Consider the following 15160-nt stretch of genomic DNA (forward strand, 5'->3'; position numbering starts at 1 on the left):
CCTTCTAATGGGTCTGGTCTACGCACAACATTTCAGGACGTCCAGCGCTGGACAGGACGCCCCAACTGCTTCAAGAAACTCGTCGATTGCTTCCAGGTCGTCTGGATCGTCAGGGTCCGTTTTTAACTCCCCCAGATCGTCGGTATCCTCAGCTACAAGCTGCCCCCACCTTTTCGCCACAAATACATTTGTGCCAACTCGGATTCTCCGCTGTAAGCAATGTCACAACCACATCTGCCTCACGTCGCTGATCATCTCAGATAACTTCACAGGGAGTTTGGGGGCAGCATTCTTTGTCTCCAAGGTATTAAACGTCAAACTGTCAAAAACAAGAGATTTCAAGAGAATGAAGACAGGCCGGTACGAAGTGAAAGGTATCAGCTGCAAGCAATGCGACAGTACACTGGGATGGAAGTATCTCTACAGTGAAGAGGATAAAGAAAAATATAAAGAGGGTAGGTTCGTTGTTGAAAGAAAGCTATTGGAAGAGGTTGACATATAGTCACGAGTTATGAATTAATAAGGTACGGTATGGTTTGGTTTATAGGGTTTAAGCGATAATATCTTTAGCAAAATGCTGGTAGCGTATCTTATCGTAGTGTACAACTGTGGCGCAATATATGACGATCAACTATGAGACCTGCTTGAATCGCTCATGATACTGGAGTCACTGCTGTCAATATCGGAATACCACGTTTGAGGCCGCAACCTTCCGTCCCGCATGGCTAGGGACCCTAGGGTGTCTCCAACGTCTTCAACTCCAGTGTTCTTTAATCTGGAGACGTTTTGCAAATGCGACTCGTATCGTTGCGGGGTTCTACCGCTTGGTATCACACGTCCTTCATAGCGCTCAGGACTCTCCTCAGAGTTCTCATACAACACGTCGATCAAACGTTCAGGCACTGTATTCGCAACAGGAACAGCATTCCGTTTTCGAGGCGGCGGAGGGGCAGGTATTGAGCGGCTGTACTCAGAGTTAGGCAAGTCCGGCAAATTGGGCCGGCTCTGGACTGGTTCCCAGAGCGCATCCTCGTCAAAAGCGCCTTTCTTGCCCTTTCGATGTCTCACCATGATGAATACCAGCCCTAAAGCCAGTAAAAATCCAAATACCGTTCCAACTGCAATACCTGCCTTGGATCCTTTTGAAAGCCCTCCACTATGAGAAGACGTGTCGTGTAAGTCCATGAATTTGCTGAAGGAGTTGTAGTCCGTGGTCATCGGTGCGCTCGATGTAGTAAATGAACTTGTTGCAGCAAATGTTGCCTCGGTGGTCATAAGCACTTCCGTGCTGAAGGTGGTATCTGATCCTGTCACTATAAGCAATTGAGTGTAGTCATAAGTGGTGATTTCAAGACTAGTTGAGGTGATAGTAGAGCTGATTTTCTCTGAAGTCGCGTAATGAGTGGTGGTATCCAGCTGAGACCCTGATGAGGAGACCGAACTCGACTCAAATTCATCAAAGGTTTTCACAGTAGCCGTGGAGGTTGAGCTCCCGGATGCGTACTGTGTATGTTGCGTGGTAGTATGCGAGTAAGTCCTGCTTACTTCACTGGTGAAAACGGGAGTAGAGTAACTATAACTGGTCTTAGGTGTCGAACTCGATGTTGAAGAGTTGCTGTATAGCTGACTCATAGGTGCGGCATATATCCGTCGCCTTAGGTCAAGGAAGTTCACCATCTCAAAGCCTCACAACTGGTTGTAATTCAACACCATACGGTTTTTGCACCTTTGGAATCTTCTAAAATTATGTGGTGTCAGGGTTTGCTTCAATGTACAGCCCGGTAGATAAATTAATAGCATCAGATCTGCAGCAACCACCCAAAATTAGAATACATCTGATCATCTGGCACTGATCCTGATTCCAAAATTAGATTGAATTGGGCAACGTCTTCTTTTTCCAACGGTTGACAGTATTTTGCAAGGTTGACACCACCACCGAGCTCCTGGGACAGCTGTTCTAAGTAGACATGCGCATCAGCCTCGTTCACAGTATCAACTTTTCGGAGACTTCTCAAATCTTCCACAACGCTTTTCAAATCTTGAGTCAGTGGCTGAAAATTCGAATTGTATTTTAAAACAATGTGCTTATTTGCCTGTAAGGCCAGTATTAGAGCCGACCAGAATAACATGTCTAGATTCCAGTCGATCTCTCCCTGTCTCTGCATCCTGATCAATTTCAAGATGCCGATACATATTTCGTAAAAGGACATCCCCAAAGAAACTTTGAAATCTAGCTGATGCTCCAACGAGTTTTCAATATCAGTGGTTAAGACCGTAAAACGTAAGTTGGCAATAGGGTCTTCAATAGTGTTGTTTTTCAACAATAGGAACAATTTGTACATTGGCCAGCTTTGTCTTGGGACAACAGAAACATGCTTGTATGCAAGGTTTGAAAGCATTAATCTTTCTTCAGGGTTCAGTTGTGGGATACCTGTGGAGATAGATTGCAGCACAGAGACATCATCCATATCTTCCGAGCTGCATACTGATTTCAACTCCTGCATCAATTCGATGTAAGATTGTTGTTCGTCTTCCGATCCACCAATCATAACTCCATCCAAACCGGTTTTATCCCAGTTCATTCCGCCAAGCCCACTTTTACTTGGAAACCATCTGTCAAACTCCGTCGAGCACATTTGGCATGTACAATCGAAGTAGAAGCTATTACGAAGTTGCTGCTGTCTTGCGATTTTCGGAGTGAACACAGGACAGTAGCTGACAAATAGTTCTTCGTTTGTAGCAATTGGTCGAAGAGCCCTCAAAGAAGCTGTTCGGCCTTTCCAAACCAAAATACAATTTGGTTCACAGGAATGATTGATCAAAGAAAAAAACGGATCAAACATAATTCCAACAGGCTCTTCGTAGAAGTTTTGTAACACCGTAGAGTTAACATAGATGATGAAACACAGCTTGATCAGCCCCTTCAGGTCTGCCTCAAAAAACCTTAGGAACCCCAAAGAATATGACTCGGTAGCATCAAATAAGGCCTCCTGACTTGGCGAAACATGAACCAAGTTGTTCTCTTGTTTGAATTTGAAGTAGTATTCATGATGAGAAGTCAGGTCACGGCATTGAGACACAAGATTGTTATCTTGACCTAGGCAGATGATGAGCCGCAGAATCAGTCGCTCGACACAGGAGATCTGGGCCCTCTCGCGCTCATCGAATGCAGAAAGATACAGGCACTCAACTTTATGAACCAATAAATCAGCATCCATACATTCTTCACAGCAGTACTTAACAAAACCGCTGCAATCACCGCATTCGATTCCAGCGCCAGCAACACTCAAACTCTTCATACAATGAGCACACAGTGTATCCTTAGAATCTGTGCTGTCAATACTTTCGTTTGTTTCTGCAACTTCGAGGTAAGGCAAGAACTCATGAATTGTTTCTCCTGCTTGGTGAGGACGTGTGAGAACAACACCTCTTTTCGCATTTCCTCTATCTTGGGGATTGTTGATAGATATGTTGTTGGGTAAATTGGAATAATATTTTGAGATAGATTCACCAGTTTCAGTCGAAACCTTCTTCACACTTGCCTTGATCCTTTGGAACTCTGAAGAGTGCTTAAACGAGCCAATTCCAGTCATACTAAATAAATAAATCAAGACCCGCCGTATCCCTCTTTTTTTGCCCTTTTTGTATTGCAGAAAAATATTTACACCACATTGAACAGATGCTCTATATTACTCGTATATATTTGGTGTAATCCAAATATGGGAACTCAATGCAAATTAAAACACGTCACTCTTGTCAGTCTCAATCAAACAGTGGATGCATGAGGAGGAAATTAAACAGGGGTTTCCTCAAAGCTATTATCAGAAACAAATCTGATGAAACCTCCAAATTCAGCAAGAAAGTTGAAAAATTCGTTCAACCAGCAACTTAAGCTCCACCAGATACTGAAGTTCCCCACTTGAACCTCAATTGATAGTTGTCTCATTATAGAGTCAATCACTTGATTGCTGACTAAAAGAAAAACTCGCGGATTAATACCTTCAAACTTTGAAGGAATTTTTGAGATGTGAAGACTCAAAAGTTGTACGACGTTATCTTTGATATTATCGTCGTGATATGATAGTTTCTGTAAGTCGTTGAACAGAAACACGATGTCAGTTCTAAGGATGGAGGTTATGTCTCTTTTTTGTTCACAATGGATATCACGATCCACTAGTGTGTCCAAAGTCAACATCTTCCATTCACTCAACAAATTGGTAACAATAGAGCTATGGGTAATATGGCCAGCAAAGTTTGTCGCGGCCAGAATCACCCTACTCAGACGTGATGTGATTTTGAGGAATGCTGCTGCCCGTAGCTCTTTCTCTTTGAGTACATGGCTTGGAAGTTTCATGGATTTCAGTGCATCCATAAATTTGACGTTGATATTTTTAAGTTGATTGTGAACTTGATCCGGAGCACTCTGGAAAACAGTTTTCGAGAGATATTTAATGCAAGCACCGTATAGTTCATCGTCGCATTTCAGTATCCAGGAGACCACATCGGAGTATGACAGCAGTGATTTTTGCTCGATTGACAGCTGCGAAGACAGGGATTCCATCTCGTCGAGCAAATGCTGGACCTCCATGAACTTGATATACTGGAACAGTTTTTGACAGTGGGCACTGTAAACCTGCTCCATACCGTGCAACTTCTCATGATCAGTTTTGGGAAACATTTGATATAGCTCGTTCATCGAAGGAACGGTATATTTCAAATTGATCTCGAAGAAATGTCTGAAGAGCTGAGGATCAAGGTTCAGACCAATAGAGAGTTCTGAATAATCTTCATGCTCATCATACAGAGGTGGGAGCTGGACTGTCGAGTCAGTGGCAGGGGATGCAAAGACTTCGATACAATCAGGATCAGATATTAGTTTGATTCCACAATAGTGGTACTTGCTGAACCCTCTGATTCCCAGTCTCCTGGTTTTGACACTTGGAAATAGTAACTTAACCAACTTTCCTAGTGAAGCATTGGAAATAGGAGGGATATCATGCTCTTTGCAGAGCTCAACATATGAGTTAAATATCCTGTTTCTAGGAGAGACAGCACTTTCCTTGACTTCCACAGATCTTAGTAAGACCACCATTGCTAACAACTGTCTGTGCTGTTTCTTTTCAGATTCGGCGGCCCGAACAGGTCTAGCGTGCCTCAATCCCATGCTTTGTAATTTTTCTATCTTTTCCTCGGATCCCTTGATCAACATGGCCATCTCTTCTAGAGGAACTTGGATCATTCTATGGGCAAGATCAACAAGCTGCTTCTCGCGAAAATTGGTTTGCGACTGTTTGTTATCTCTTGCTAATCCGCGTTTTGAGTGAGTGGCAGTCGAGGACTGGGTAGCTAATGTCTCCAAGGAAGGGGTACTCAACAATGTTGCAGCGGACGAAGGTGCCGAATAGTTATTGTTATGAGTAGAATGCTGATTTGGGGTTTGTGTCTGACTTTGGTCAGATGACTTGGACTGTGGTTTGGGCACCATGTGGAAAGGGTTCAATCCTTGATAAGTTGGATATGGTGGTACCGGGTAATATTGCCACGGCGCAGCAATTATCATGGGCGGCCTTTCCTGATAGTACTTGTATGTCTGCTCAGCAGTCTGTGGGGGATCGTGGTTGACAGAAGTATGGGGAGCCATGCTGAAAATGCTTTGTCTAGTGTTTCCCCTTGGGGGCCACGCCAAAGTCTGTTGAGAAACTTCAGGTAGGACAGACCGTGGATCAGCCAGTTGATGCGGTATTTGATGCATATTCATGACAATCTGTGACAGGACAATGTTGTCAGACTATAGGTCACCAGGAACCTAAATGACAAAATGTGAAAAATGCAGATAAATTCAGGCGGGATGAAACAGGTTTAGTCACAGTGTGACAATATGATCATAGGTTTGGATACTCTTGCCTGGGGGTCAATTGGATACAATGTTGCCAATCAAATTTAAAATGCTGAAGCAAGAGGGTTCCCAATGAAGGGGAGATCAGATCTGGGAAAGTTCTGTGAGCTTGAGCGTCAAACTTTGGTGTTAACAAGGGCCAAAGCAACGATTTTCCAACAAGCGCCGAAAACTCAAGCAATCTCCTCTATGTCTATAGTGATCTACTGCCAGGAGATGTTGGTCCTAACAAAAGTCTGCGAGACAAGAACTAGTCAACGGCTTTAAATGTGGAAAAAGGTCGTGTGCACGAAATCAACAAACGATCTGCGCTTTCAACTTACTGGGGGAGCCAACACGGCTGAAGTGGGATGCAAATGCTTGTTTATGTGTACTGTTTTTCTATGTCTGCTGTGAGAATGTGCCCATCAATTTCCAGGGAGCCCAATCTGCGTCTTTTTGTACCGTCTGGGAAATCCGCAGAAAAATACTTGTAGTAGTACTGCTCTGTCATATCAGGGAACTTGGCAGCATTCTCGGAGTTGGAGTAGAACATTCTGAACCCGTCAACAGGCTCTCGAGTTTCTCCATCTGGCAAGGAAAACCAGTTCGTGTGGCTACCACTGTATTGTTTTCTTATCGTTGCGGATTGTGCCAAACCTGCTTCGGGCTCAGATTCGTCTGCAACCTCGGAGAACTCTCTCCTGACAAAGTTGACAATCTCTTCGTCTTCAAAATGCACATCGTCAACTTCCTCATCAGGAGGAAACAACAGCTCCTCGAGGTCCAGCTCCTCGCCGGTATTCTGTAAACAACGACGATTGAACACCCTAGAAATCAGGTTTCTGGATCGATAGTCAGATAGCATCTTCATCAGATCGTCCTCCTTGGCACTGTCATTACAAACAGCGTCTGATCCCATTTCCAACTGCGAGATCAGCTGACTGCGATAGAAGCTCGACACTGTGTAATGATGGGAACGAAGGACGCTGACGGCGTGGCCGATTGCTGCAATTATGTCCATCTTATGAACATGTGGTCTGAATTGCAGCAAGTAAATGCATTTGACAAGCATTTTGAACATTCTCTTGAGACCAAAGTCTAAAGGCCTATAGGTGTAGCGTGGTTCGGCTATGTTAGGTGAATAGTACACCAAACGGATGTGTTTGAAGTTGTCTGTAGGAATGATATGGGAATGCAAATGATCGAGTAACAAGACCGCTTCTGTGGTCAATTGGGAATCGATGAAGCTGATATACTTGTAAAATATCTCAGCTGTCAGAAGACCGTTCTTCTGGTAGCACAAGTTGTGAATCTGAGAGTCTTTGAGCGTGCTTGTGCTTGAAACAACCAATGGATCAAACGTCGAGGATCCGTCAGCATTAGCCAGCAAAGAAACAGTCACCTTATCTGTTGCAGGGACATTGTCCGAGGAATTGAGAGAAAGAAAGGAAGGCTTCGCGTTGAAGCTCACCTCGTCAACCTCATAGATCTGATCTGGGCGATAAGGCCCTAAAATCTGACGGAGTCTTTCCTGCTCTTCATCCAGTGCCCTTAATTTAAAGAGCTCTGCATCATCGTAGAATTTTCTTGCTAGCTCTCTTTTCACAGAGTTCTTCTTTTTAAAATGGTGCAACCACCCGTTGGACTTGGGAAGCAACTTATCTCCTGACTCGGCCGGTATTTGATGATATAGTTTGTAGAAATGTGTCCATCTGGCTGTAAGTTTTCGTTCAGTAATGGGTTCATTTTCGAAGCACGACTGCTCGTACAAAATCTCCAGACACCTGTTGACTTCAGGGTCTTTGAACCTAGGCCTGGTTTTGTACACTTTGCTGTTATTCAAAGTTAAGTTCTTGAATGCCTCCCGAAGCTGAGCCTCATTTAATACCCATCTGTTGAGAGTACTTTTAGTTATCGCAAACTGCCCCAAATCCCGGAAATAGTTGACAGTGTGCTGTTGAGACTTACCATCGCATGCATGGAACCAATCCAGAGCCTGAATTTTCTGTTCCAAAGTGGCTCGTGGCAGTTTTGAGTTGTCAGGTGGCTGCTGCGAGCTACTTGAAGAATTTGATAAATTGCTGATGATAGAGCCCTCCCTCTGCGGGGCAAGCTCTCTAGACGCAAACATAGGAGATTGGGTTGGATTTATATACCGACCATCAATGAATGGCTGTTGCGAATATCCAGACCCATATTCAGCTCCATACTGTGCTTGAGGCAGATCATGACGACTAGGTTGATCTCGATGGCCTCGTTTGCGAGGAAAGTTGGTTGGTGACGGAGAATGCATCATCCAAAAACTTCAAGTAGTAGTGCTCAAAGGTCAATTTGTCCTCCGTGGAAGAATTGAAGGCACAGAGTCGGAGTATTTGCTGAAAATGATTAACAATCTCTAAATATTTTGCAGGGGCTCGAAAAGGATAAAAATAAAGTGCACAGCCTGGGACTGGTTGTATATTTAGCACCGACAGTTCTATTTATCAAACAAACCCCTGAAGAAATCTTCAAAGTTGTCGAAATCGGCAACATCCGGCAATTTGAATTCATACTCTTCAATTTCGGTTTGGGGCTTGGGCGGGCTATATAATTGATCCGTAACAGATTTCGGCAACGCTGCTACCGAAAGTCTTTCCCGGTTTTGCGACAATTTGTGAGGCGTAGACTTTGGGAATTGCGCATTGTTAGCGGTATCCACGAGCTTGTGGATGATTTTCGCTATTGTATCGGTCGCGTCGTTCATTTTTTCACCAACTTTATTCAAATGCCAATAAACTTTGGAGATCAAGTTTAATGACGTTCTTCTTTCGTTCGGCTTCATCACCTCCATGTAATCACATAAGGTAATGCTTGAGTAGACGACCTGATTCAATTGGAAAGATGGCGAGCCCTTGACCAGACTGTTGGAAAGCAATAAGAACCTGTTCAATGTCTCAAATGAGTAGTGGCAGGCAGTATTGTAGCAAATCAACGGATCGGGACCGTTAGATTCGGACTTTTGCGCAGCTTTCCGAGCCAACATAATGTGTGCAAAGTTGTACGCAAATGTAAGCATCTGCGATACGTCCTTCTGGATGATTTTCGACCATTGTTCCTGCCAATCGTTGAACTCCGAGTAATACAGCAGGTCGTTTTTCAAACTGTACGCCAGCGACGAGTCTGCGAGTCCACGCGAAAGCAGCAGATACAGCTCAATCTCGGCGACCTTGATAGCGTCCCCAAAAGTGGCTTTAGGGAATTTCAACGTCAGGTCACGAAGCTCAAGGTAAGTAGATGTCAGCATGATCGGTCTACCGTAGCCTATCGAGCTCTGGAAGTGGCACGAACACATAGAATTGAAGATCCGCAAGTGAAAAAGGTCGTCCGCATTGAATATATTCATAGACACCCTATGACTCAGGTTTTTAAAGTCGATGGATATCATCAAGTGCTTTAGACCGATACTTGAAAGAAGCCAGCTATCAAATTCGGATTGTTTTGGTTTGCGCGCGATATTGTACAACGAGATGTATAAGATTGCCTCGATGTCATGGTCGCTGAGCGGTTCAGTGACTAGCGCGACTCCAAGCAGTTTGGTGGTGAGCATGTAGAGTTCATTTTGTTCGTCAACGTACTTGTAATTTTCGTCAAAGCACATGGCCAAAATGACAAAAACACAAGTGATGAATGGGTGGTCCAGCACGTATTTGCGGTCTATAGATGTGATACCTCCAGGAATGATCCAGAAATGAGATATTTCAAGAAAACTCCGTGAAAGTTCGAGACACAGCTGCTCTTTCTGGAAGTAGAACTTCAAGAACTGATCGCAAGCCCGCTTGAAAGGGTCTCTCTTATTCGGGCGATGAAACAGCTTGGAGTCGATCTGTTTGATGACATTGAGCGGCGCCAAAACGTCGTAATTAGATAACAGCTCGTTTTCGGGAGAAACAGAAAAGTCCAGCTGGTTGCCGGAACCAAGCGATTGCTTCACCAGTTCGAGCAACGAGCTCAGCTTGCCGTTGAAAGAATCGACTGTTTGCTCAATGCGGCTGAGTCGGGAATCATCTCGGGTGGAAACGGGTGTGGTTTCAACCTCTTGACGGATCCCGGACTCGCTCGCAAGCGAACAGTCCAATCTGAGCCGGTGACAACGTTTACAGCTTCCTTCGCCCGGACTGTAGTCGCACTTGGTCTTGAGCTTCCGACAGCTGTCGCAGCTGAAAATCCGGCGTTTCTTTTTGCTCGATTTCGCTAGGTCAGAGTCGATCTCGCTCAACAACGAGTCGGTTACTGTATTTTTAGCAGAAATTGCATAGGACCCGAAGCTTTGCGCGATCGGCCTCTTCATGCCTAGGATGGGACTACTACCACTGGTATCGGACCGTGGGGTAGTTGCAATGGCGCAGTCGCCATTGGGATCTTCAGCTTTTATACCTTGGTCCTCCATAGAAAGAAAAAAGAGAAAACATTAGATAGCTTGTAAATTTCATTTTTGGCCGGACACGCCGTCCGGGGAAATACAGATAAGTCACTTAAATTCAGTAAACCACGTTTAAAGATGGATAGCCAACCACGACATTGCAAGACCAGTCACAATTGCAGAGAAACCCACCTTGTAAGAAACGGAAGTTCCGCTCTTGACAACGGTCTTTTTGGATTTATCCTGCTCTGCGACTCCACTGTTGACTCCCGGAGTTCCTTTGGTGATATCTCCAGATTCGTCGACAAGTAGAACCTCTGTGGAACGAGAAGAGCCAGAACCACACTCGATCTTGCCTCCTCTGACAACGTTGCTCACTTCCTCCTTGATCCACTTGTTGCAGTCGAACTCGGCAGACGTGGATTTGATAATGGCGCTTCCCTTGACAACTTTGAGCTGCTTAAAGCCACTGGCGTCAATGTTTCCGTGGAACTCGATGGCTCCTCCAATAGCACGCAGAACAGGGAAGAAGTCAACCTTGGTGATCAAGTCGTTGTCGATGATCATCAGTCCACCTCCGACTTCAGCCAGAGATGGGAACTCGATGGTCCTCACGTTTTTATTATTGATCACACTCAAGGTGGTTCCAGTCGACTTGAGCTTAGGCAGCTTGAGGTCGCTGAATCTGTTGTTGATGAATTGGGCAGAGTTCTCGACAACCTGCAAGCTGTCCAAGTTCAGGTTGTTGGTGTCCTTGATGGTGATCGTGTGAGCCCAAGTCAGTTCAGGAAGAGAAACCTGCAAGTTTCTGGCGTTGGCCGTAATCAGCAAAGTGTCGGTGATCTCCTTGACCGAGGAATCGATTCTCTCCAGAAATCTGTTGTTGTTGATGTTGAGAACTTTCAAGGACTCCACGTTGAATCCAGAAAAGCCCGTCAAAGAGGTGTCACTCATCACCACAGAGTTGATGTGTTTGATTCCCTTATCCAGATTCACAGCGCTAAGAATAGGGAGCACTTTCCACGAGATGGTATCGATACTCTCCAACTTAGGCAGAGAAATAGAGGCCAAGGACGTCAGAGTGTCGAGAGCAAACGTTCCGTCGATAGTAGATAGCTCCACTCCTTCGATTCTCAACAAGCTACTGGCGTTTGCAATACTCAGAGATCCCTTAATATGGGAAATAGATCCCAGATCCAGGCTATCGGAGTCGTAGCCCTTGACGAAGATGTTTCCAGAGATGATCTGGCAGTCGTGGAGGTCCTTCATATCTCCAGCGGCGTTGATGTAGTAGTTCTGCTTGAAGCACTTTGGCTCGATTTCGGTAACGCTATGGTCTGTTTCGTTATCGTCGGCTGCATTTGCAAGCCATGCTGACAATGCACCGACTATGGTGAAAGCTGTTGTAAATTTCATGATGTAGAGTACCAGTGAGAAAAAGGGAGTTATTTAACGCGCTGCTCCCAACCGCCCAAATCCTGCCTCCACCCAATTTTTTCCTCACCGTTTCCGGTCCGGTTACGTAATATTACACTATAGAAGTCTCATCACCGCTTCGAACGTTGCCAGGGCGGCTGCGTTGGCCGGGAAACTACGCAGGATACTCGGCACAAATCCTCTCGTGAACCCGCGCAGCCCTCCTCGCTCGTTGTAAACGTACTTCACAGCGTCCGAGTATTTCTTGAGCTTTGGATTCTCCACGCTATCGGTCATAATGACATTTTTCACAACGTCGGCCGGGTACGCGGTGACCCAGAAACACGACGCGCTGAACCCGCCTGCCCAGAAGTTGATTGCGGCGTTGCTGAGCTGCGTGTTGGCCTTGAACCAGTTGGTCAGCACCTCGTACGCCGCCCACAGAACCACAAAGTTGGATCTGAAAATCATGGTTGGAATAAGACCTTTGTAGATGGTCCGCAGTCCGTCGTGTTTGACCAGCTTGACAAGACAATCGATAGGACCCGTGTACACTTTGGACTTGGCGTCGTATTGCACTTGAAGTCTGGCCTTGAGTTGCTCTATTGGTGCCGCAACAAAAGACACGGTTATTCCTGCTCCTAAACCTGCTAAAGAGTGGCCGATGACAGGCATCTTCTTTTCGTCGGGATAGATGTAGTCTTTCACCAGCCGACGGTACACAGTGAGAGATCCAAGCATGACAGAGTCCATGAGCACCCATCCTACCAGAGGAGGAGTGAAGCCTTTGTACAAACCGCGAATACCTTCGTATCGGAGAGTCTTCAACGTACAATCTAAAGGACCTTTGAACCGTCCATCGGAGGTCTGCAGACGGACTTTGACCGAGTCAAACGGATGCCCAACAGCATTTTTCATCATTCCCGAAAACACACCGGCAATAAAGCCCGCATATCTCGGAGGATGTCTGACTTCTTCTTCAACCATGAGATCTGAAAAATGACTAAGATTTAATTACATAATATGTTTAAAAAATGGTTTCACCGAGTCCGCATCTGGCAATCGAAAGACCAGCGTTCACGGTGTCCAAAATATGGGTTTCTGTAGATGCTAATGCTGGGTTGACTTCGACAATGTCGAGACCAGCAAGGTTACCGGTGGCAGCAACTTCTTCCATTATGAATAATCCTTCTCTGAGAGAAAGACCACCTCGCACCGGGGTACCAGTAGCAGCGACGTACAGTGGGTCAATGGCGTCCACGTCGAAACTCACATGCACAGGGTTCTTTCCCGAAGGGTTCACCTTTTCGAGGGCCATCTCGAGCACCTTGTTGATGCCGTATTTATCCACATGGTACATGGAGAAGGCCGTGATTCCCAAATCACGGATGTACTTCTTTTCTCCAGCGTCCACGTCTCTCAGTCCGATGTATGCAATCTGGGAAGGCTTGACCTTGTGAGGCAGCTTCTTGATCCAGTCGAAGTGTGGCGGCCAGTTCTCCTCCTTGAGCCCCATGGCGAAAGCGACAGGAAGACCGTGCAAGTTACCAGATGGAGTGGTTTCTGGGGTGTTGAGGTCGGCATGGGCGTCGATCCACAGAATACCTCCGTCTGGGTTCTGGTTCACAAACGCCAGAAGCGTGGACATGCCGATGGAGTGGTCACCGCCCACAGTAAGCGGCAACGTGCCGTTTTTGCGGGCCTCAACAGAAGACTCGAAAATGGCCTCACAGCTCTCGCTCACCATCTTTGGTCTCAAAACGTTACCGTAAACGTCGGTTGGGTCTGCCTTTTGGCTCTTGAGATCGAACTTGGCCAGCGGGTCGGCGATCGAGTAAGTCCAGCCCAACTGCTCGATGTCGGTCAACAGACCAAACTCCTCAAGCTTATCAGGAGCCTCGTCGACTCCTCCTTTTCTCTGGCCTCCGCTGAAAGGAGCCTTGATAACAGTCACTTTACGCGATTCCGCGTAATTGTATTGGATTTCACTCATAGTTGACAATTAGCTCGTTTGGGAGCGGATTCCCCTCCATTTATAGCTAGTGTTTGACATCCTATCTCCTTCCGTTAGAAGAAACACAGCCAATTCTGAGATTTTTTTTAACGGCAAGAAATAGCGAAAACTGATATCAAATTAAATCAATTCTATTTAAAACTCCAGGTTCTCCTTCTCGTCCTCTCTGTTTCTCTTCTGTCTCATCTCCTCGTTGACGAGACCGTTGACAAACTTGTTAAATAAATCGATGCTATTTTTGAGCTCTGTTTTTTGCCAATCTGTCTCGTTGCTGCCAACCAAAGACCCCAGGTTGGCCGTGTCCACGAACGGGTCAAACTCCTTTTCTGACGGATCAAAAGGAACACACACGTTTCCCGTTCCCGGATGGATACAAAACGGAGACTTTAGTAAATGGTTCATTTGACGCGAAACTTCCACATCAAGACGCGGATACATGGTTGCAAAGATGGTTTCTTTCTTCCAATCCTGCAAATCAAACGATCGTATCTTGAGCTGCTGGTAGAACGTGTCGACATCGCGCCATTTGTCTGCGCTGCTTCTATCTGGCTCTTCTTTCCAGTGCTTGATTAATGTGCTGGCCAGTTTGTAGTCAGGCAGAGATCTGGCCATGCTTTCTGCTCTCTCTGGAATGCTCCATGGGTCCTGAACTTTCAGAATCAGGTCCACAAACTCGTCTCGTAGCACGTCGAAAGCACGCTCCACGTGTGGATGGTACGGCTTCTTCAAACTTAGCGTCTTCTTGGACTTGACGTTCAAAACATCCAAGTACTCCACAATAGCACGTCGTCTGGTCTCGTCCAGAATACGCGCGCGGTAATCGCTGACCCAGCAATGCACTCCTCTTCTTCCCGAAAACACCCAGATCATGTGCTCAAATCCGAAGTCCTCACGCAGAGCACGATGGACAATCTTCACTGCCAGAGTGATGAATCTCCAACACTTGGGACAGATGCCTGTGCCGGAGCAGCAGGTCCGCACGTCGTCGTAGTCGGTCAAATCGATATCCAGTACAAACTCCTTGGCCTGAGGCTTCATAAGCACTTTCGAAACACTCTTGCGCATCCGAGGCTCCACGGGATAAACTGCTCCAACCTCAAACCGCGTCGGTTGGGCCTTGATCACCGTTTGTTTGAACTCGCTCACCGAATGGAACGAGTTGTACCGCTGGTACGCGCCAGACTTGTACTCGAACGCGAACTCACGCATGGTGAAATCGGTCTGGGTGGCCTGGGAATGATTCAGCCACAAAAAGATCGACTTGAATGGTAGAAAATGCTCGTAATAATAAACCATGTCAGCGGTCGACGGCTTGTAATTCTTCAACGAAACATCCGCAACAGGAGATGAAAGCTCGTGATTCGGCTGAGAAGAAGGCTCTGGAGTCATCTCAGTTTCACCAGGGGACGAGTTCTCAAGGTTAGGCATGGTTGAAACGCGTTACACGAAATTT

The 15160-nt window shown here is 46.0% G+C and overlaps 14 protein-coding genes across 14 annotated transcripts; 5 read left to right on the top strand and 9 right to left on the bottom strand.

Annotated features, from left to right (window-relative positions):
• Positions 1 to 7: 7 nt before the first annotated feature.
• On the top strand, positions 8 to 502 carry OGAPHI_007290 (uncharacterized protein; the record flags this gene model as incomplete). The annotated part of the gene is made up of 1 exon (XM_046208669.1): positions 8 to 502. One exon carries the CDS (start codon positions 8 to 10, stop codon positions 500 to 502), a length of 495 nt encoding a protein of 164 aa, XP_046057796.1.
• Positions 503 to 627: 125 nt separating this feature from the next.
• On the bottom strand, positions 628 to 1632 carry OGAPHI_007291 (uncharacterized protein; the record flags this gene model as incomplete). The annotated part of the gene is made up of 1 exon (XM_046208672.1): positions 628 to 1632. One exon carries the CDS (start codon positions 1630 to 1632, stop codon positions 628 to 630), a length of 1005 nt encoding a protein of 334 aa, XP_046057797.1.
• OGAPHI_007292 (uncharacterized protein) lies at positions 722 to 1162 on the top strand (the record flags this gene model as incomplete). The annotated part of the gene is made up of 2 exons (XM_046208673.1): positions 722 to 827; positions 924 to 1162. 2 exons carry the CDS (start codon positions 722 to 724, stop codon positions 1160 to 1162), a joined length of 345 nt encoding a protein of 114 aa, XP_046057798.1.
• Positions 1633 to 1799: 167 nt separating the features above from the next.
• OGAPHI_007293 (uncharacterized protein) lies at positions 1800 to 3593 on the bottom strand (the record flags this gene model as incomplete). The annotated part of the gene is made up of 1 exon (XM_046208674.1): positions 1800 to 3593. One exon carries the CDS (start codon positions 3591 to 3593, stop codon positions 1800 to 1802), a length of 1794 nt encoding a protein of 597 aa, XP_046057799.1.
• Positions 3594 to 3793: 200 nt separating this feature from the next.
• OGAPHI_007294 (uncharacterized protein) lies at positions 3794 to 5758 on the bottom strand (the record flags this gene model as incomplete). Its single annotated transcript, XM_046208675.1, has 1 exon — positions 3794 to 5758. One exon carries the CDS (start codon positions 5756 to 5758, stop codon positions 3794 to 3796), a length of 1965 nt encoding a protein of 654 aa, XP_046057800.1.
• Positions 5759 to 6260: 502 nt separating this feature from the next.
• Positions 6261 to 8174, bottom strand: OGAPHI_007295 (uncharacterized protein; the record flags this gene model as incomplete). The annotated part of the gene is made up of 1 exon (XM_046208676.1): positions 6261 to 8174. The coding sequence occupies one exon, from the start codon at positions 8172 to 8174 to the stop codon at positions 6261 to 6263; it is 1914 nt and encodes a 637-aa protein (XP_046057801.1).
• A 180-nt stretch (positions 8175 to 8354) lies between these two features.
• OGAPHI_007296 (uncharacterized protein) lies at positions 8355 to 10304 on the bottom strand (the record flags this gene model as incomplete). The annotated part of the gene is made up of 1 exon (XM_046208677.1): positions 8355 to 10304. One exon carries the CDS (start codon positions 10302 to 10304, stop codon positions 8355 to 8357), a length of 1950 nt encoding a protein of 649 aa, XP_046057802.1.
• A 105-nt stretch (positions 10305 to 10409) lies between these two features.
• Positions 10410 to 11693, bottom strand: OGAPHI_007297 (uncharacterized protein; the record flags this gene model as incomplete). The annotated part of the gene is made up of 1 exon (XM_046208678.1): positions 10410 to 11693. One exon carries the CDS (start codon positions 11691 to 11693, stop codon positions 10410 to 10412), a length of 1284 nt encoding a protein of 427 aa, XP_046057803.1.
• Positions 10416 to 11393, top strand: OGAPHI_007298 (uncharacterized protein; the record flags this gene model as incomplete). Its single annotated transcript, XM_046208679.1, has 2 exons — positions 10416 to 10585; positions 10694 to 11393. The coding sequence occupies 2 exons, from the start codon at positions 10416 to 10418 to the stop codon at positions 11391 to 11393; spliced, it is 870 nt and encodes a 289-aa protein (XP_046057804.1).
• OGAPHI_007299 (uncharacterized protein) lies at positions 11454 to 12696 on the top strand (the record flags this gene model as incomplete). The annotated part of the gene is made up of 3 exons (XM_046208680.1): positions 11454 to 11564; positions 11913 to 12321; positions 12419 to 12696. 3 exons carry the CDS (start codon positions 11454 to 11456, stop codon positions 12694 to 12696), a joined length of 798 nt encoding a protein of 265 aa, XP_046057805.1.
• On the bottom strand, positions 11811 to 12680 carry OGAPHI_007300 (uncharacterized protein; the record flags this gene model as incomplete). The annotated part of the gene is made up of 1 exon (XM_046208681.1): positions 11811 to 12680. The coding sequence occupies one exon, from the start codon at positions 12678 to 12680 to the stop codon at positions 11811 to 11813; it is 870 nt and encodes a 289-aa protein (XP_046057806.1).
• Positions 12697 to 12720: 24 nt separating the features above from the next.
• OGAPHI_007301 (uncharacterized protein) lies at positions 12721 to 13686 on the bottom strand (the record flags this gene model as incomplete). The annotated part of the gene is made up of 1 exon (XM_046208683.1): positions 12721 to 13686. The coding sequence occupies one exon, from the start codon at positions 13684 to 13686 to the stop codon at positions 12721 to 12723; it is 966 nt and encodes a 321-aa protein (XP_046057807.1).
• OGAPHI_007302 (uncharacterized protein) lies at positions 12728 to 13692 on the top strand (the record flags this gene model as incomplete). Its single annotated transcript, XM_046208684.1, has 2 exons — positions 12728 to 13122; positions 13224 to 13692. The coding sequence occupies 2 exons, from the start codon at positions 12728 to 12730 to the stop codon at positions 13690 to 13692; spliced, it is 864 nt and encodes a 287-aa protein (XP_046057808.1).
• A 150-nt stretch (positions 13693 to 13842) lies between these two features.
• On the bottom strand, positions 13843 to 15135 carry OGAPHI_007303 (uncharacterized protein; the record flags this gene model as incomplete). Its single annotated transcript, XM_046208685.1, has 1 exon — positions 13843 to 15135. The coding sequence occupies one exon, from the start codon at positions 15133 to 15135 to the stop codon at positions 13843 to 13845; it is 1293 nt and encodes a 430-aa protein (XP_046057809.1).
• Positions 15136 to 15160: the final 25 nt, after the last annotated feature.

This window comes from Ogataea philodendri (assembly GCF_020536065.1).
Source record: "Ogataea philodendri strain CBS6075 chromosome Unknown scaffold12, whole genome shotgun sequence".
NCBI lineage: Eukaryota > Fungi > Ascomycota > Pichiomycetes > Pichiales > Pichiaceae > Ogataea > Ogataea philodendri.